The sequence below is a fragment of the Molothrus ater genome, chromosome 28, assembly GCF_012460135.2.
Source record: "Molothrus ater isolate BHLD 08-10-18 breed brown headed cowbird chromosome 28, BPBGC_Mater_1.1, whole genome shotgun sequence".
NCBI classification, from domain to species: Eukaryota; Metazoa; Chordata; class Aves; order Passeriformes; family Icteridae; genus Molothrus; species Molothrus ater.
Window position 1 is genome coordinate 3,592,529 of NC_050505.2, and position 12,869 is coordinate 3,605,397.

At 46.9% G+C, this 12,869-nt stretch overlaps 3 protein-coding genes across 3 annotated transcripts in view; 1 reads left to right on the forward strand and 2 right to left on the reverse strand.

Moving 5' to 3' along the window:
* Positions 1 to 3,361, reverse strand: part of LOC118700378 (histone acetyltransferase KAT6A-like) — a 75,661-nt gene extending 72,300 nt beyond the window's left edge. The window contains exon 1 of the mRNA XM_054517526.1: positions 3,335 to 3,361. The gene's annotated coding sequence lies outside the window, so the exon portion shown is untranslated. The remainder of the gene's footprint in view (positions 1 to 3,334) is intronic.
* The window catches only part of KAT6A (lysine acetyltransferase 6A), a 28,174-nt gene extending 24,770 nt beyond the window's left edge, over positions 1 to 3,404 (reverse strand). Inside the window, 3 exon segments of the mRNA XM_036396618.1 lie at positions 590 to 1,360; positions 1,475 to 1,517; positions 3,335 to 3,404. Of these exon segments, the coding sequence (XP_036252511.1) occupies positions 590 to 1,192 (603 nt within the window). The 5' untranslated portion in view covers positions 1,193 to 1,360; positions 1,475 to 1,517; positions 3,335 to 3,404.
* Positions 3,405 to 5,110: 1,706 nt separating this feature from the next.
* Positions 5,111 to 12,735, forward strand: AP3M2 (adaptor related protein complex 3 subunit mu 2). The gene is made up of 8 exons (XM_036396629.2): positions 5,111 to 5,456; positions 6,651 to 6,822; positions 7,363 to 7,500; positions 8,034 to 8,119; positions 8,709 to 8,842; positions 9,640 to 9,847; positions 10,524 to 10,668; positions 11,102 to 12,735. Exons 1-8 carry the CDS (start codon positions 5,184 to 5,186, stop codon positions 11,200 to 11,202), a joined length of 1,257 nt encoding a protein of 418 aa, XP_036252522.1. The 5' UTR covers positions 5,111 to 5,183; the 3' UTR covers positions 11,203 to 12,735.
* The last annotated feature ends 134 nt before the right edge of the window (positions 12,736 to 12,869 follow it).

Genomic DNA, 12,869 nt, shown 5'->3' on the forward strand with positions numbered 1-12,869 from the left:
GTCTGGGTGGGCAGGGACCTTAAAAATCACCCAGTTCCAACCCTTGGCACAGGTAGGAACACCTCCCATGGACCAGGGTTTTTCCTATTTCACAACCAAGAGGTCCTAACAGAAAGTTCTTTGCCCGTTATAAAGAAAGTCTCGAGGACAGCATTAGGTGGCAATTGCTAATCGACCCCTCACTACATCACCTGAACTCAAACAGAAAGAAGAAATGGCAGTCAAATAAAAATGTGGAAGTAAAGATGATCTCAAGTTTGTTTTGCAAATCCATCTCACCTTCCAGAGAGGAGAATGACTTCCTATGTTTTTCTGACACACCTACAGTAAGCCTGCCACCACACTTTCAGTTCCACTGCACAGAAGCTTTGTCAATTCCCCACAGCAGCCCATCTGCAATTTTCTGATCCAAAGCACAAATTACAGTCCATTTCCTCTCATGTTTAGAAAATTGGATACAATGGGATCCTAAATACACAGTAACAACTTCTAACACGCCACGCTCAAGATTATTGGCCTCAAATCGCAACTCTGTATTGACACATTCCATGGACCAGAAGAAAACAACCAGATAAAAACTCTGTCTTACCTTATCCTTTTCATGGGGAAGGAGACACACTGGAGGGAGACAGGAAAGAGACTCAAAACTCTCCTTCCCATCAGCATTAGTGGTTGCTTTAGTGTTGAGTTGGTACAGAGGTCCATCCTTAAGGAGCCTACCATGGCCAACAGCTCGTTTGACAGCTAATCGTAATTGCTGGTGAAAAATGGAGGCAGCACTGCCTCCAAACAACGCAGACACATCTTTCTGACCCTTCAGAAAGCGCTCGATGTTCTTCAGGGATGAGCCACTAGACTCAGCCAAGCCCTCAATTGCCCGTTTAATGAGTTTATTCCAGTCCACATTTGGTTTGCCATCCAGCTTGCCATGGTTCCGAGGCTTGGGAAGTGCTATTCTCCCAGGATTATCAGGATCCTTGTAGGAGTTGAGACCCTTGTTGGAGACTTTTAAAATAGTTCCATCTTTAACACTCAGCTCTAACTGCTCCAGAACAGTTTTGCGGTCCAAACCATGTGAAGATGACACTGCATTGCATATCCTCTCCTCTGAAGGGCGCTGCTTTTGCTTCTTTACCTTTTTGATTGCCTCCAAAATCCACTCTGTGTACAGCGGGTTGGCGAGTTTTACCATGGTGAAGAATTCTGTATATCCATAGAGTCGTTATCCTTTATCCTGATGCTGAACGAGTTTCAAATGATGAGAAAACAGATCCTCGAGTGATGGGAACCAGCTAACCATAGCATACACGTTTTCTGGTCTGAATTAATCCTTCTTGCTCAAACATTATTTGTTTTCACACTGAAGAGAAGAAAACACAACAATCAGAAACTTCTATACTCTTTCCAATAAATCCCATAACAGCTTCACAGAAAGGTCTTACAGAAATATGTGAAGATTTCAGCGTTATCTCACCTGAGCTTCTGGTCTCACAACCAAAAGAGCTCTAATGTTAGGCCTAGAAGAAAACAAGAGAGACATTTTAAAAAAAACAGTTTTGGAGAAAAGGAAAAAAAAAGTAGCAGACAACGTTTATTTGTTAAACACATAGCAGAGTTTTAAGCCACTACATTTCTGAAGTACTGAAGTAATACTTCAGATTTTATCTTTATTAGTAATAAAAGCATAATTTAGCACTAAAATTACCCCATACAACCTAGAGAAAAGTGTCCTTTCCATTTTGATCCATTAGTCTACACCAAGATTTGTATCACTGTTGAACACAATATAAATTAATACTTGGGGGGAAAAAAGAAAACCACAACAAACATCTTAAAAGAGCAGCAGCTCTCTGAATTTTTACACATGGAAGACACTGCCTGAAACTTTGACAGAAAATAGGAATAACTAAGACTCTTGAGCAAACAGCAAGAAACTTTCAGAGCACTTTCAGGAGTGTAATCATGGGTTTCCCATCTGTGAAGAAAAGCTACAACAGTTGTTCCATAAAGGAAAAAAGTGAAGAAACACGGGTGGAGATTGCAATTAAATGCTCTACTTTTAGAGGGCACAGAAAAAATACAGGATAATTTTCAGTATTGATGAGGCCCACTAAAAACACCTGAGGACAAGTAACAGGTGACCATACACAGCCTAAAAGGAAAGCTTATGACACTGCTAATTAATGATGCTGGTGAAAGGGTGTGAGGCTCTGCTTTAGAGCCTTCAGTTAGTTATCTTTAAAATAGCTTTTTCTGCATGTGATAACTGTTGTGCTGAAGTTCTGCTTCAAGAGTACACTAACCAAGAAGGATCTGTAGTGTTTATCACAAAAAATAATGATTTTCTACAAGGGAGCTTTTAGACAAGAGCTAAGTTGACAACACAGTTATCGTGTTCTGCTTTCTAGTAAGTACTGAAGAATTTATCAACACGCGGAACACATTTGCATACAGACATCAGACTCAATAGCAGAGCTCCACATGGCCAGCACTGGAAACACTCTGAACGACTGCTTAAAGCAGAAAAGATGCACTGCTTGCCTAGAGTTCTTTTATTCTGCGAACAACGGATGCAAAGTGAAACACGGTCCTCGACACCTGCCCTCCTCGCAGAGCAGAGATGCGCTCCGCGGTGCCCCTGGATCCCGACGCCCGAAGGATTCCGTCCCCTGTCCCCGGCCGAGCTCCGAGCGCAGGGCGTTATGCAACCGTCCGGCCAGGCCGGGGCGACACCGGGACGGTCCCAGCGCCGGTGGGTCACTCGCTCGCCGGCCCTCGGGGTGACAAGCGACCCCTGCACCTGCTACCGCTCGTCCCCATCCCTAGCGCGGGTAGGTCCCGCACCAGGCGCCCCAAGCAGCGCACTGCCTCGGCACAGAGGCTCGCACCGGCGAATTCGGGAAAAGCGGGGCGCAGGCCGCAGCGGCGGCAGCCAGCCGGGCCCCACGCAGCTCTCCGTCCTCCCGGACACGGGCAGTGCGGCCCGGCCGGCTCCTCGCACGGGTACGGCCAGGCCCGCGCCCGCCTCAGCCGCGCTCTCCCGCGCCAGACACTGATCGGAGCTCAGCTCGCGGAGCCCCGTCCGCTTCGCCCGCCTCACCCGTGCCGTGCCGCGGCCGCCACCTCCCCGAGGCGTGGGCCTGGCGAGCGCCGCGGGAGCGGACGGCGGGGCCGGGCCTGGCGCAGAGCGGCGGCGGGGCCGGAACAGGCCGCGAGCCTGGAGCGCCCAACTGGGCCTTCCCCTTCCCCAGGCCACGGAGCTCGCCAACCGCCTGTCCCCGACTTCCTCGGCATCAACCACCCGAGCCGGCGCGGCTCCGCCGGCGTTACTTACCGAGGGCCGCGAGCGCCGGGTCCCGGGAGGTGAAGGCCGGACAGCAGCGAAGCCCGAAACTGACACGGCGGCCATCTTGGGCCCGGCGCGCTGCGGCGGGGGGCGGGGGGGCGCGAGGTGGAACAGCCCGCGGGGGGAGGGGGGTGGCGAGGCCACGGAACAGCGCGGCGGGGCGCGGGCGGCCGCCAGGGGGCGCTGCGGGGCCGCGGCTGCGCCGCTGAGGGCGGGGGAGGCGGGGCCGGGCCGTGAGGTGACGGGAGGCGAGGCAGATATCACCGCTTAAAAGATTTGCCCGCTGTGAAAAATGTCTATTTTGTGATTGCCTTTCGCAAATATTCAAATGAATATGGCATGCGTTGTGTTAGAAAGTAATGCTGTGTTAATTCTCTTAAGTAGTGTGTTAAATGTAGTTTTAGGTTGTGACAAAATGTTAAACTAGAAGCTGTGCTAGGTAGGATACTTCTTTTTCTAAAGAAAGGACTCGCACTGAGATAGCAGCCACAGGACACCTAAATCTTTCAGAGAAAGAGAATTTATTGCTCCATTATCAGGAGAAACGAACTTCTTCCCACCTTGCTCGGGCAGGAGGACGCAGTCAGGACTATGAGGAAGAAGCTGATGATGACCAGACAGAATCCTGTGTTTGAATGGAATTTATGCATCGTGTATGAGGTGTATGAATATGCAACAGGTTATTGTTTTTAAGGGTTAATCCTCTGTTAACATGGGTCCTTTTTCAGGCTTATGCTGCCCAGAAAAAGGTACCTGGACATCCGTAACTCTTTGTATTTATTGTCTCATATTGTCCTTATTCAAATTGTCCAAATTATTATTACTCTAATTGTATGACTATTTTAATAGCCATTTTATTACTCTTAAACTTTTACAATTTTAAAAACAAGTGATTGGCGTTTTTCACACCCACAATCCTGAATCACAGTTGGGTGTGAAATCTCAGCCTCTCCGTGCTGGGGCAACACTCCGACCTTCCTCCCATATAAAAGAGGCTGTGTGCTCAGACAGTTTATTTAATGGATACAAAGGACTGCTTTTCCATTGTTTTTGTATATTCCCTGCAGTGTAGTAGTAAAGTTATTTGTCATGGCATGTTTTACTCAGAAGTCCAGGGATCTGCTATATGAACATGAAACACTAGTTCCAGTTATGCAAAGAAATAATTTGCTAGAGGGTTTAGGTAAATTTGGCATGACAATTTTTTCACGCCAGCTGGATGTTTCCTGGGGAGTTACTCCGTGGTGAACGAACCAGCAAAATAATGGAGTGGAAAACGTTTCCCTGGATGTTCCTCCCTGCAAAAGCCGGGTTATTTCCTCATTCCATGGACGGTAGTCCAGTTCCCCTCTAGAAAAGGGACGCGGTGAGGAGCATGAGGGGCAGGTGAACACCCCGCCGAAGCAGGGGGAGCGCGCAGCGGCCCCGTGAGGGGCATCCTCGGGTTGCGATGGCACCGCCTAGCGGGGGCGCCCCTGCATAGCTCCCTGGGCCCCGCGTCTCTCCCTGCCTTGTCAGCTGTGTAACGGGACGGGACACGGAATCGGTCGCCGGACAGAGACATGGGACACAGAGACGCATAGGGCCCGGCCGGGCGCGGTCCCCGGGCTTGTCACGGAACGGGAGGGCGCCGCTCCGTCCCGTCACGAGCCGCGCGCCCCATCGGCCTATGGGGTCCAATGGCAGCGCTCGCTGCGGAGACCCCGCCCCCGAGCGGGTGGGGGCGTGTTTGCCCGCGCGCCGGGGGCGGGGCCTGCCGGGGGCGGGGCCCGTGTGGGGAGCGCTCTCGGGGGTTTCGCTCCGGCCCGGCCCGGCACGGCACGGCCCCGCCGCAGCCATGATCCACAGCCTGTTCCTCATCAACGCCTCGGGGGACATCTTCCTGGAGAAGCACTGGAAGAGCGTGGTTAGCCGCTCCGTCTGTGATTATTTCTTTGAGGCGCAGGAGCGGGCCTCGGAGGCGGAGAACGTGCCGCCGGTGATCCCCACGCCTCACCATTACCTCCTCAGCGTCTACCGGCACAAGATCTTCTTCGTGGCCGTCATCCAGAGCGAGGTGCCGCCGCTCTTCGTCATCGAGTTCCTGCACCGCGTCGTGGACACCTTCCAGGTATGGCCGAGGGGTGTGGGACCCTCGGGAGCCTCGGCAAAGAACCCCTCTGGTTTGCACCTCTTAGGGGTTTTTTTTGTTTCCTATCATGTAATTTTCATTCTGCGTTTGTGAGGATGTAGACAGGGCTTGCATAGTTGGGAATTTACTGCCTAGGAATTACGAGGGATTCGTGCTCTGCCTGTGCCCACAAGATGAACCTTTCATAAATGAATATTTCTATTTTGTAGCCTTATCTGCTCTGGGAACTGTGAACTAAGACCACGCTGGCCTCGTTCTCACAAGGAGCTTTTGCTTTTTAATCAATTAGTGACAACCTGCCCGTTTACATCTAATGATGCTTCTTGGAAGCTTCCTAAAGCAGTGAATTGCGGGAGTTGCCCCAGAGGAGCTGTATTCCCTCTCTGCTCTGGTTGACACATCTTGTGATCAGTTTAGGAAAACACCAAAGATGTCTGTCTGTCTTCCTCCTGCCAACAACAGCCTTGTGTTGTCTGCGTTTGAAATGTCTTGTGACCAGCATCTTGCCAGCACACAGGAAATGTGTGTGCTTGGCCAAACGAGTGTCATGGGAGCTTCTGCTTCCAAGATGTCAGTCAGAACCTGTAACTCAGACTGTACTCTGAGTTATGTTTCTCTGACTTCAGGGAGTGGATTGGCCATTCAGGCCAGAAGTGGATGGTGTCAGACCCTTAGGTCTCGTTTTTTATGAGGGTATGAGGCACGAGTGTGTTGTCACTGGCTTAGATGTGTATTAAAATCTGGTATGTCTGAAAAAGAGTGTTTGTAATGCAGAACTAGGATTTCTCTACTGTCACAGCATACATAAACTCATTCTTTATGCAAAATGCCCGATCTCTTTAGTTGCTGTAAGTAACTAGAAGCTCGGGTTTGTGTTTGTGCACTTGCTCTCTCCTCTAAGATGCTTGAAGTTCGCTTAGAATAAGACAGTGAATAAATTAAATGTTCAATTTTAAAAATTGCTGAACTGGTTGGGACAGCTGATGGGGGAATTTGCCTCCTTACTGGAGCAGTGGCTGAGGTGTGCTCAGAGCTGTGTGTGTCTGGTGTGCTTGTAGTAATACAGGGAGTTTCAGTGGTTTTTTTGTCTCCTTCAAGAAGGGAGAGCACTGGACTGAATGATCACTAAGATTCTCTTGCAGAGACCATTGAGTAATTCTTTCTTTTGCACAGGATTATTTTGGTGTCTGTTCAGAGGTGATAATCAAGGACAATGTTGTGGTGGTTTATGAGGTGCTGGAGGAGATGCTGGACAATGGCTTTCCATTGGCAACAGAGTCCAATATCCTGAAGGAGCTGATAAAGCCTCCAACTATTCTGCGAACAGTCGTCAACACCATCACAGGTACAGGGAAACAAGAGGAAGAGAAACTGGGGGCTCCAGGTGGCAACATTCCCGCACAAGGAAATTAGGACATGGGTGGAGAAAATTTATGTTGTCCTGTACCATTCATGCAGCACAGGTGTGTTAAGGGAGTGTTAATTGTGTTAAGGGAGTCATGTGTCTGTGCTTTGCTTTGAGGTTCTTTCCAATTTCAGCATCAGCTGCACTTTGGTTCTGGTCTGATTTGGGGTATTTTAACCTGAAAAAGTCAGATTGCATTTTCAGTTAGACATGCCATGACTTCCAGGATGAGTTAGTTTCATGTGAGTTTACCCATCCCCATGTGTAGACACTTTCCCATGCATTACTGTGGGATGTTTTAGAGCTGGGTGTAAGAGAGGTGTACATTTTTGGAGTACTGGGAGTCTGGAAGAGTAATTGCTTTCCTACAAAGAAACAGAGCTTCTTGGGGATTAATTACAATTAAGCTCAATAAAGCCAGGGACTTGCTCTGCAGCATTGCCTAACTTCTGTGGTTGTTGATTCCCTTTCTTTTTCCAGGAAGCACAAATGTGGGTGACCAGCTTCCCACTGGACAGCTCTCGGTGGTGCCTTGGAGACGTACTGGTGTAAAATACACCAACAATGAGGCCTATTTTGATGTGATTGAGGAGATAGATGCAATCATTGACAAATCAGGTATGGAAGCTGCTCCTGGTTAAGAATAGGATAACTTGTCCTGACAGTGGGTGAAGAGAGAGTTGGGTTTTGAAATAGGTGCACCTTCATCCAAGTGTGGGAAGCTCTGGTCCCATTTTTACTCTGGAATGATGCTAACTTGTATGTGCTGTTCAGTCAAAAATTTTACAGAGGCACCAAGATTTTCACTTGTCTTTGTTCTTGAGGTCTCATAAGTAATTCTGCATTGGGGAAAATAGAAGATGAGTAAAAACTGTGCATAGCACTTTCTCTTTTGTATTTGTGCTTCTTAGTCTTGTTAGAATTGGGAGCTGTTGTCATTGGCCATTAAAATGGACATTGTTGGTGTCCATGGTTCTTAACTGAATGAATCTTCTAGAGGAGTCATTGGGAATGATACAGATATTTAACATATTGAACTGTGGCATTTCATTCAGAAAATAGATTTCCTTCCTCTTCACTCAGAGTTTTTCCACTTTGGGATTTTTTTGATCAGGTTCACAAAACCACCTGTGTTTTTCTTATTGTTACAGGTTCCACTATTACTGCTGAAATCCAAGGAGTGATTGATGCTTGTGTCAAGCTGACTGGGATGCCAGACCTTACCCTCTCCTTTATGGTAAAGCTCAAGGCTGTATCTTTACTTTAGTATTTTGAGAGGGATTTCCCAGCCCTGCTGCTAAGATTGTGATGATGGAGCCCAGTACCTCAGAATCTGGGTATGCTGGATGAAAAGAGAAAGAAATGACAATGGGAACTCATCAGGAACTTCAGCAACTTGGAGCCTAAAAAGGCTTTTTCAGATTATTTATTTAAAAGCACGGGTGATGTGTGCTGTGGCTAAGTTTTTGAGATACAGTGGTGCTTAAAGCAGATACCCTGAAGAGCCACCTCTGCTGTGAGTACACACCAATGTAATTATGTGACACGACTAAGTTTTCTCAAATAGGATTAAAAATATCTTAAAAAAAGGATAGAGGTTATTGAGTGCTGCTTTCACATAGATATAATGGCATCAGACACGTCTGGATGTAGACACCTTCAAGTGGTCAAGAGTGTGTCAAATGGTAGGCTGTTCATGGATGGAAGCTTGCTAAGAAGGGGAGGTCATTTTAAGTCATTTTAAGTCATTTTAAGGTCATTTTAAGTCATTTTAAGGTCATTTGAAGGTGCACTGCCTCCACAGACCTTGTGAGTTCTTGTTCCAGAACCCTCGGCTATTGGACGATGTCAGCTTCCACCCCTGTGTGCGTTTCAAGCGCTGGGAGTCAGAGAGGATCCTCTCCTTCATTCCTCCCGACGGGAATTTCCGCCTGCTGTCCTACCATGTCAGTGCTCAGAAGTAGGTGATGAGTCTGCTGCTGTGAGTTATGAAATTTGGGTCTTTCTGGCTAGGAAGAGGATAAAAGAAGGAACTTTTTAAAGATGAGGTGGCGTGTTGAGCCAAGTGAAGTAGAGGTGCATGGTGATTTGTGTTTTTCTTTTTTTTTAAATTACACTTTTTCTCCTTGTGATTCTGTAATTTCTTTCTGACCAGCCAGCATTTTTCAAAGACTGCTAGCAGATAAACAAAGTAGATAGTGAAAGAATTGGACAGTGTGAAGTAATCAGGCTGTTGATTTCATATGTTTAAAAAAACTTTTAGAATAAAACAAGATAGATTGGTGCTCCTGTTAGGTTTTTGACATCTCTCCTAATGGAACCACAAGTTCTTGTCCAGGTTTGCATTCTTTTCTAGAAGCAGCTTGCCAAGTACCATTTGGAGTTTACAGTTGCTGAAGAATTTTGCTAGACCTTTGTCAGATTTATCTCTAGTAGGTGAAAAGGAATGGCAACTGCAACCAAAAGCACAAATATGAAGTTCAAGTGGTGTTGCACTGCCAGGAACTGCTTGTCAACCTGGCTGTGACAAGCAAAACCATTTCTTTTGGTCAAGCTTCCTGTTTTATTGGTTGTAGTTCCCTTTTCTGATCAAACAGGACACAGCAAGCTTGATCGCAAGAAGTGTAATTAAGACGTGAGAATGGACTCCTGACTTTGCTCCTAGCTCAAACAAACGAGTGGAGCATTTCCCTCTCTTCTAAGCAAATATGAAGATGAGAGATTGACAAGGCCTGTCTGTTTGTGTCTTTATTCTAGCCTTGTGGCAATTCCTGTCTACGTTAAGCACAACATCAGTTTTCGTGACAGCAGCTCCCTGGGACGCTTTGAGATCACAGTGGGGCCAAAGCAGACTATGGGGAAGACTGTAGAGGGAGTGATGGTCACTAGCCAGATGCCAAAAAGTGTCTTAAATATGACCCTCACACCCTCCCAGGGAACACATGCCTTTGATCCAGTTACAAAGGTGAGAGAAATTAGATTTTTTTTTTTCTTTTTTTAATCTTTCTTATCTATCAGAAAATGCAGTCAACCTGTTCATGCTTACTTCCACAAACACTGCTTTGTTGAAGGCACTATGTTGGGGTGAGAACTTTTTCTGGGTTTTCTTAATCCCCAGAACAAATCCCTTGGTGTCTGAGTGGGTTGTAGTTCTGGCCACTTGGTGTGTGAAGAAAATCCAAGCACTGCTCTTGTATAATGGCACATCAATCTGGTGGATGCCTTACAAACTTATCTTCTTGTCCTGCCCAGTGCTGCATGTCAGTCTTTTGCAAACACTGAGGGTTGGGTAATGGTTTTGGTTTGGTTTGGGGTGTTCTGGTTTTGTTGTTTGAACCTGAGGAGGTAACTTTTGTTTTTCTTCTTGCAAACATTATTCTGATGGGCTTACCCTTTAGCACACAATTAGTAGAAATAGCATTCATAGAAGGCTTTTGGGGAGCCTCATGGAAAGAGAGGGAGAACAAAGGTTTGGAGTGAGGCATCCCCTCCTTAATCCTGTGTCTGGCCAATATGAAAGGCAAGATACTAAGAAAAAGGCATTTTTCATAGAGAAACATTAAAAGCTGTCATTGGAAGGGGACTCTTCTTTCCAAGGTGCAGCATTTGAGTTTCACTGCTGCATTTTCTGCTCCTTTAAGTTACTGTCATGGGATGTTGGGAAAATAAACCCCCAGAAACTGCCAAGTCTGAAGGGGAGCGTGAGCCTGCAAGCTGGGACATCGAAACCAGATGAAAACCCCACCATTAACCTGCAGTTTAAAATCCAGCAGTTGGCTATATCTGGTAAGTGGCTCTGAGGTAAAGAAGTGGAATGTTCTCTGCTCTGCTGGTGCTCATTCTGCATGTAGCTGAAGTAAGTTTTCAAAACTTCTGAAGTACATTCTCCCTGAAACATGTTCTTCAAGCAAAAAAGTTGTCTGCTTTGACTACAGATACATGGATTTGTTCTTTCTAGTGGTCTGTGAAACAACTTGCCTGCATTTCATTGCATTTTATGCTTACAGGCCTCTAAAGAAAATTAAAGGTATGGATGTGTTTGTAAAGAGTGACTCTAACAATGAGCAGGTGTCAGCTTTTCTCCATTCCGTCTACTGCTTGCTAAAGCTTTCCCTGTGCTTTCTGCAGCACCAATATCATCTTCTGTCCCTTATCCCAAAGGCTTGCCAGCTTTGTTTGTGGCAGCAGTCAGTCTCATGCCGTGTTTGTTTGCCTCTAGGACTGAAGGTGAATCGCCTGGACATGTATGGGGAGAAGTACAAGCCATTCAAGGGGATCAAATACATGACTAAGGCTGGCAAGTTCCAAGTGCGAACCTAGAGGCTCCTGCTAGCGAGGAAGAGCACTTCTCCTACTGCCCTTGTCCCTGGCTGTTGGATGCAGCCTCTTATCCCATCCATCTCTTTAGGGTTGCTCCCTTGTCTGTAGTAGCATAAGCAGGAAAGCCAGTGCTCAGAGTGCTGGAAAGCAGGGAAAAGTAAGCTTGACCTGAAACCACCTCATCCCTACCTGAGTTTGAAGTATTTGGAACAACAGTAGATGGGAGAGTTGCTCAGGTCCCTTAAGATTAGCAAGTCAGCTATGTAAGCTTGTATCACCTTCATTTTGCTGTCTTAGAGGAAATTCTAGGGATTTATGGCCTTTTGTAGCTCCTCTTCCTTGTATTTTGTTTGGCTTTTATCCTGTTGTATGTGCTACAAAGTTGAATTTCCACAAACTTCAATGTGATGATCCAGCATCTGCATTCCTGTATCACTGGGTGTTAGGGTGTAGAGCTGTGTAGCTCTTGCCAGCAGGGAGAACATTTCGCTGTTCTGCCTCAAAAGGACTGGAAGAAACTGCAAGATTGTTCTACCCAGGATGGGAAGTTGAGAAGCCTGAGATTGGGAATGGTGCCACAAAAGAAAGAAGGGAAGAATTGCATTCTTTCTCGAGGTATTTCATAAGGTGTCCTGATCATCAAGGATCTTGAGTCTCTGAACACAGACTTGAAGCACATTCAGATCTTGTAACTGATGGGCAGTGGTATCTCCATGTCATTCTGCTTCTCCTCTTATTTCACCAGTGTTTGAAGGTAGGAATTCTCCTAGCTTATTTGGGGAATCAGAAGAGACACACAGTGGAACTTCTGTGGAGACAGCACTGATGGAATTTGAAGCTGTGGCTACATGAAGATAACCCCTGTCCTAGTAACTTGTTGGAACCTCTTTTTGCCTCTCCTTTCCTATTGCAAATGATGGTGATAGTGCTGTTTTCCTGCTCACTGATGTCTTCCTTGGAGATAATTGTGACCTGGTACCTTTGCAGTGTTCCTCCTGTCCTACCTCATTTCAGTTTCTGTACCAGTCAGGTGCTGTGCAGATGGATTCAGACCTATGCCAGGTTTTTCACTGGGATCATCTCTTCCTCAGGAGCTGTTGCTGTATCTGCCCATCCCAGGCTGCGGTGCATCCCTCTGTACAGCAGGAATAGGAAATGAGAGGCACCTGCACTGTTCATATTGTCTGTCACAGGCTCTTTGGCCACTGCATGCCAGTGGATTTTCTCTTGCCAGCAGAGCTTGCACTGAGCTGCTGCACACATGACCACACACGTGTGGCTGTGGGGTCCAGCACGTGCAGTTCATGTTTGTGAACAGAACAGGGTGACCCTGAACGAGGGAGGGCGTTCATTCCACCTTGCATGTGGTGGACACTTCATGAGGGGCCTCTTGCTTGTGGGATTACTGCTTCCTGTGCAGCTGAGGGGTTCCAGGGCAGGTGGCATTCTGCTGAGGTGATGTTACTGCTGAGCATGTTCAGTGCAAACAAATCCTTCAACAAGGGCGTCAATAAAATGGATTTTTACATGTCAGCTGTGTCGTTTCAGAGTGCTTTGTGCAGGCTTTATAAGAAATAAAGTTGGTATTTGAGGAGGAATGTAAATTATGCCAATTTGATTGTGTATAGTGGGTGCCTTAGGGAGATAAATGTCTTTATGCAGTTGGC

Bases quoted from the DNA above. Each gene is read 5' to 3' on its own strand.
- AP3M2 (XM_036396629.2), top strand. From the start codon at position 5,184: ATGATCCACAGCCTGTTCCTCATCAACGCCTCGGGGGACATCTTCCTG. The intron at 6,823-7,362 runs GTACAGGGAAAC...TTCTTTTTCCAG, and splicing joins AGTCGTCAACACCATCACAG to GAAGCACAAATGTGGGTGAC. The intron at 10,669-11,101 runs GTAAGTGGCTCT...GTTTGCCTCTAG, and splicing joins CCAGCAGTTGGCTATATCTG to GACTGAAGGTGAATCGCCTG.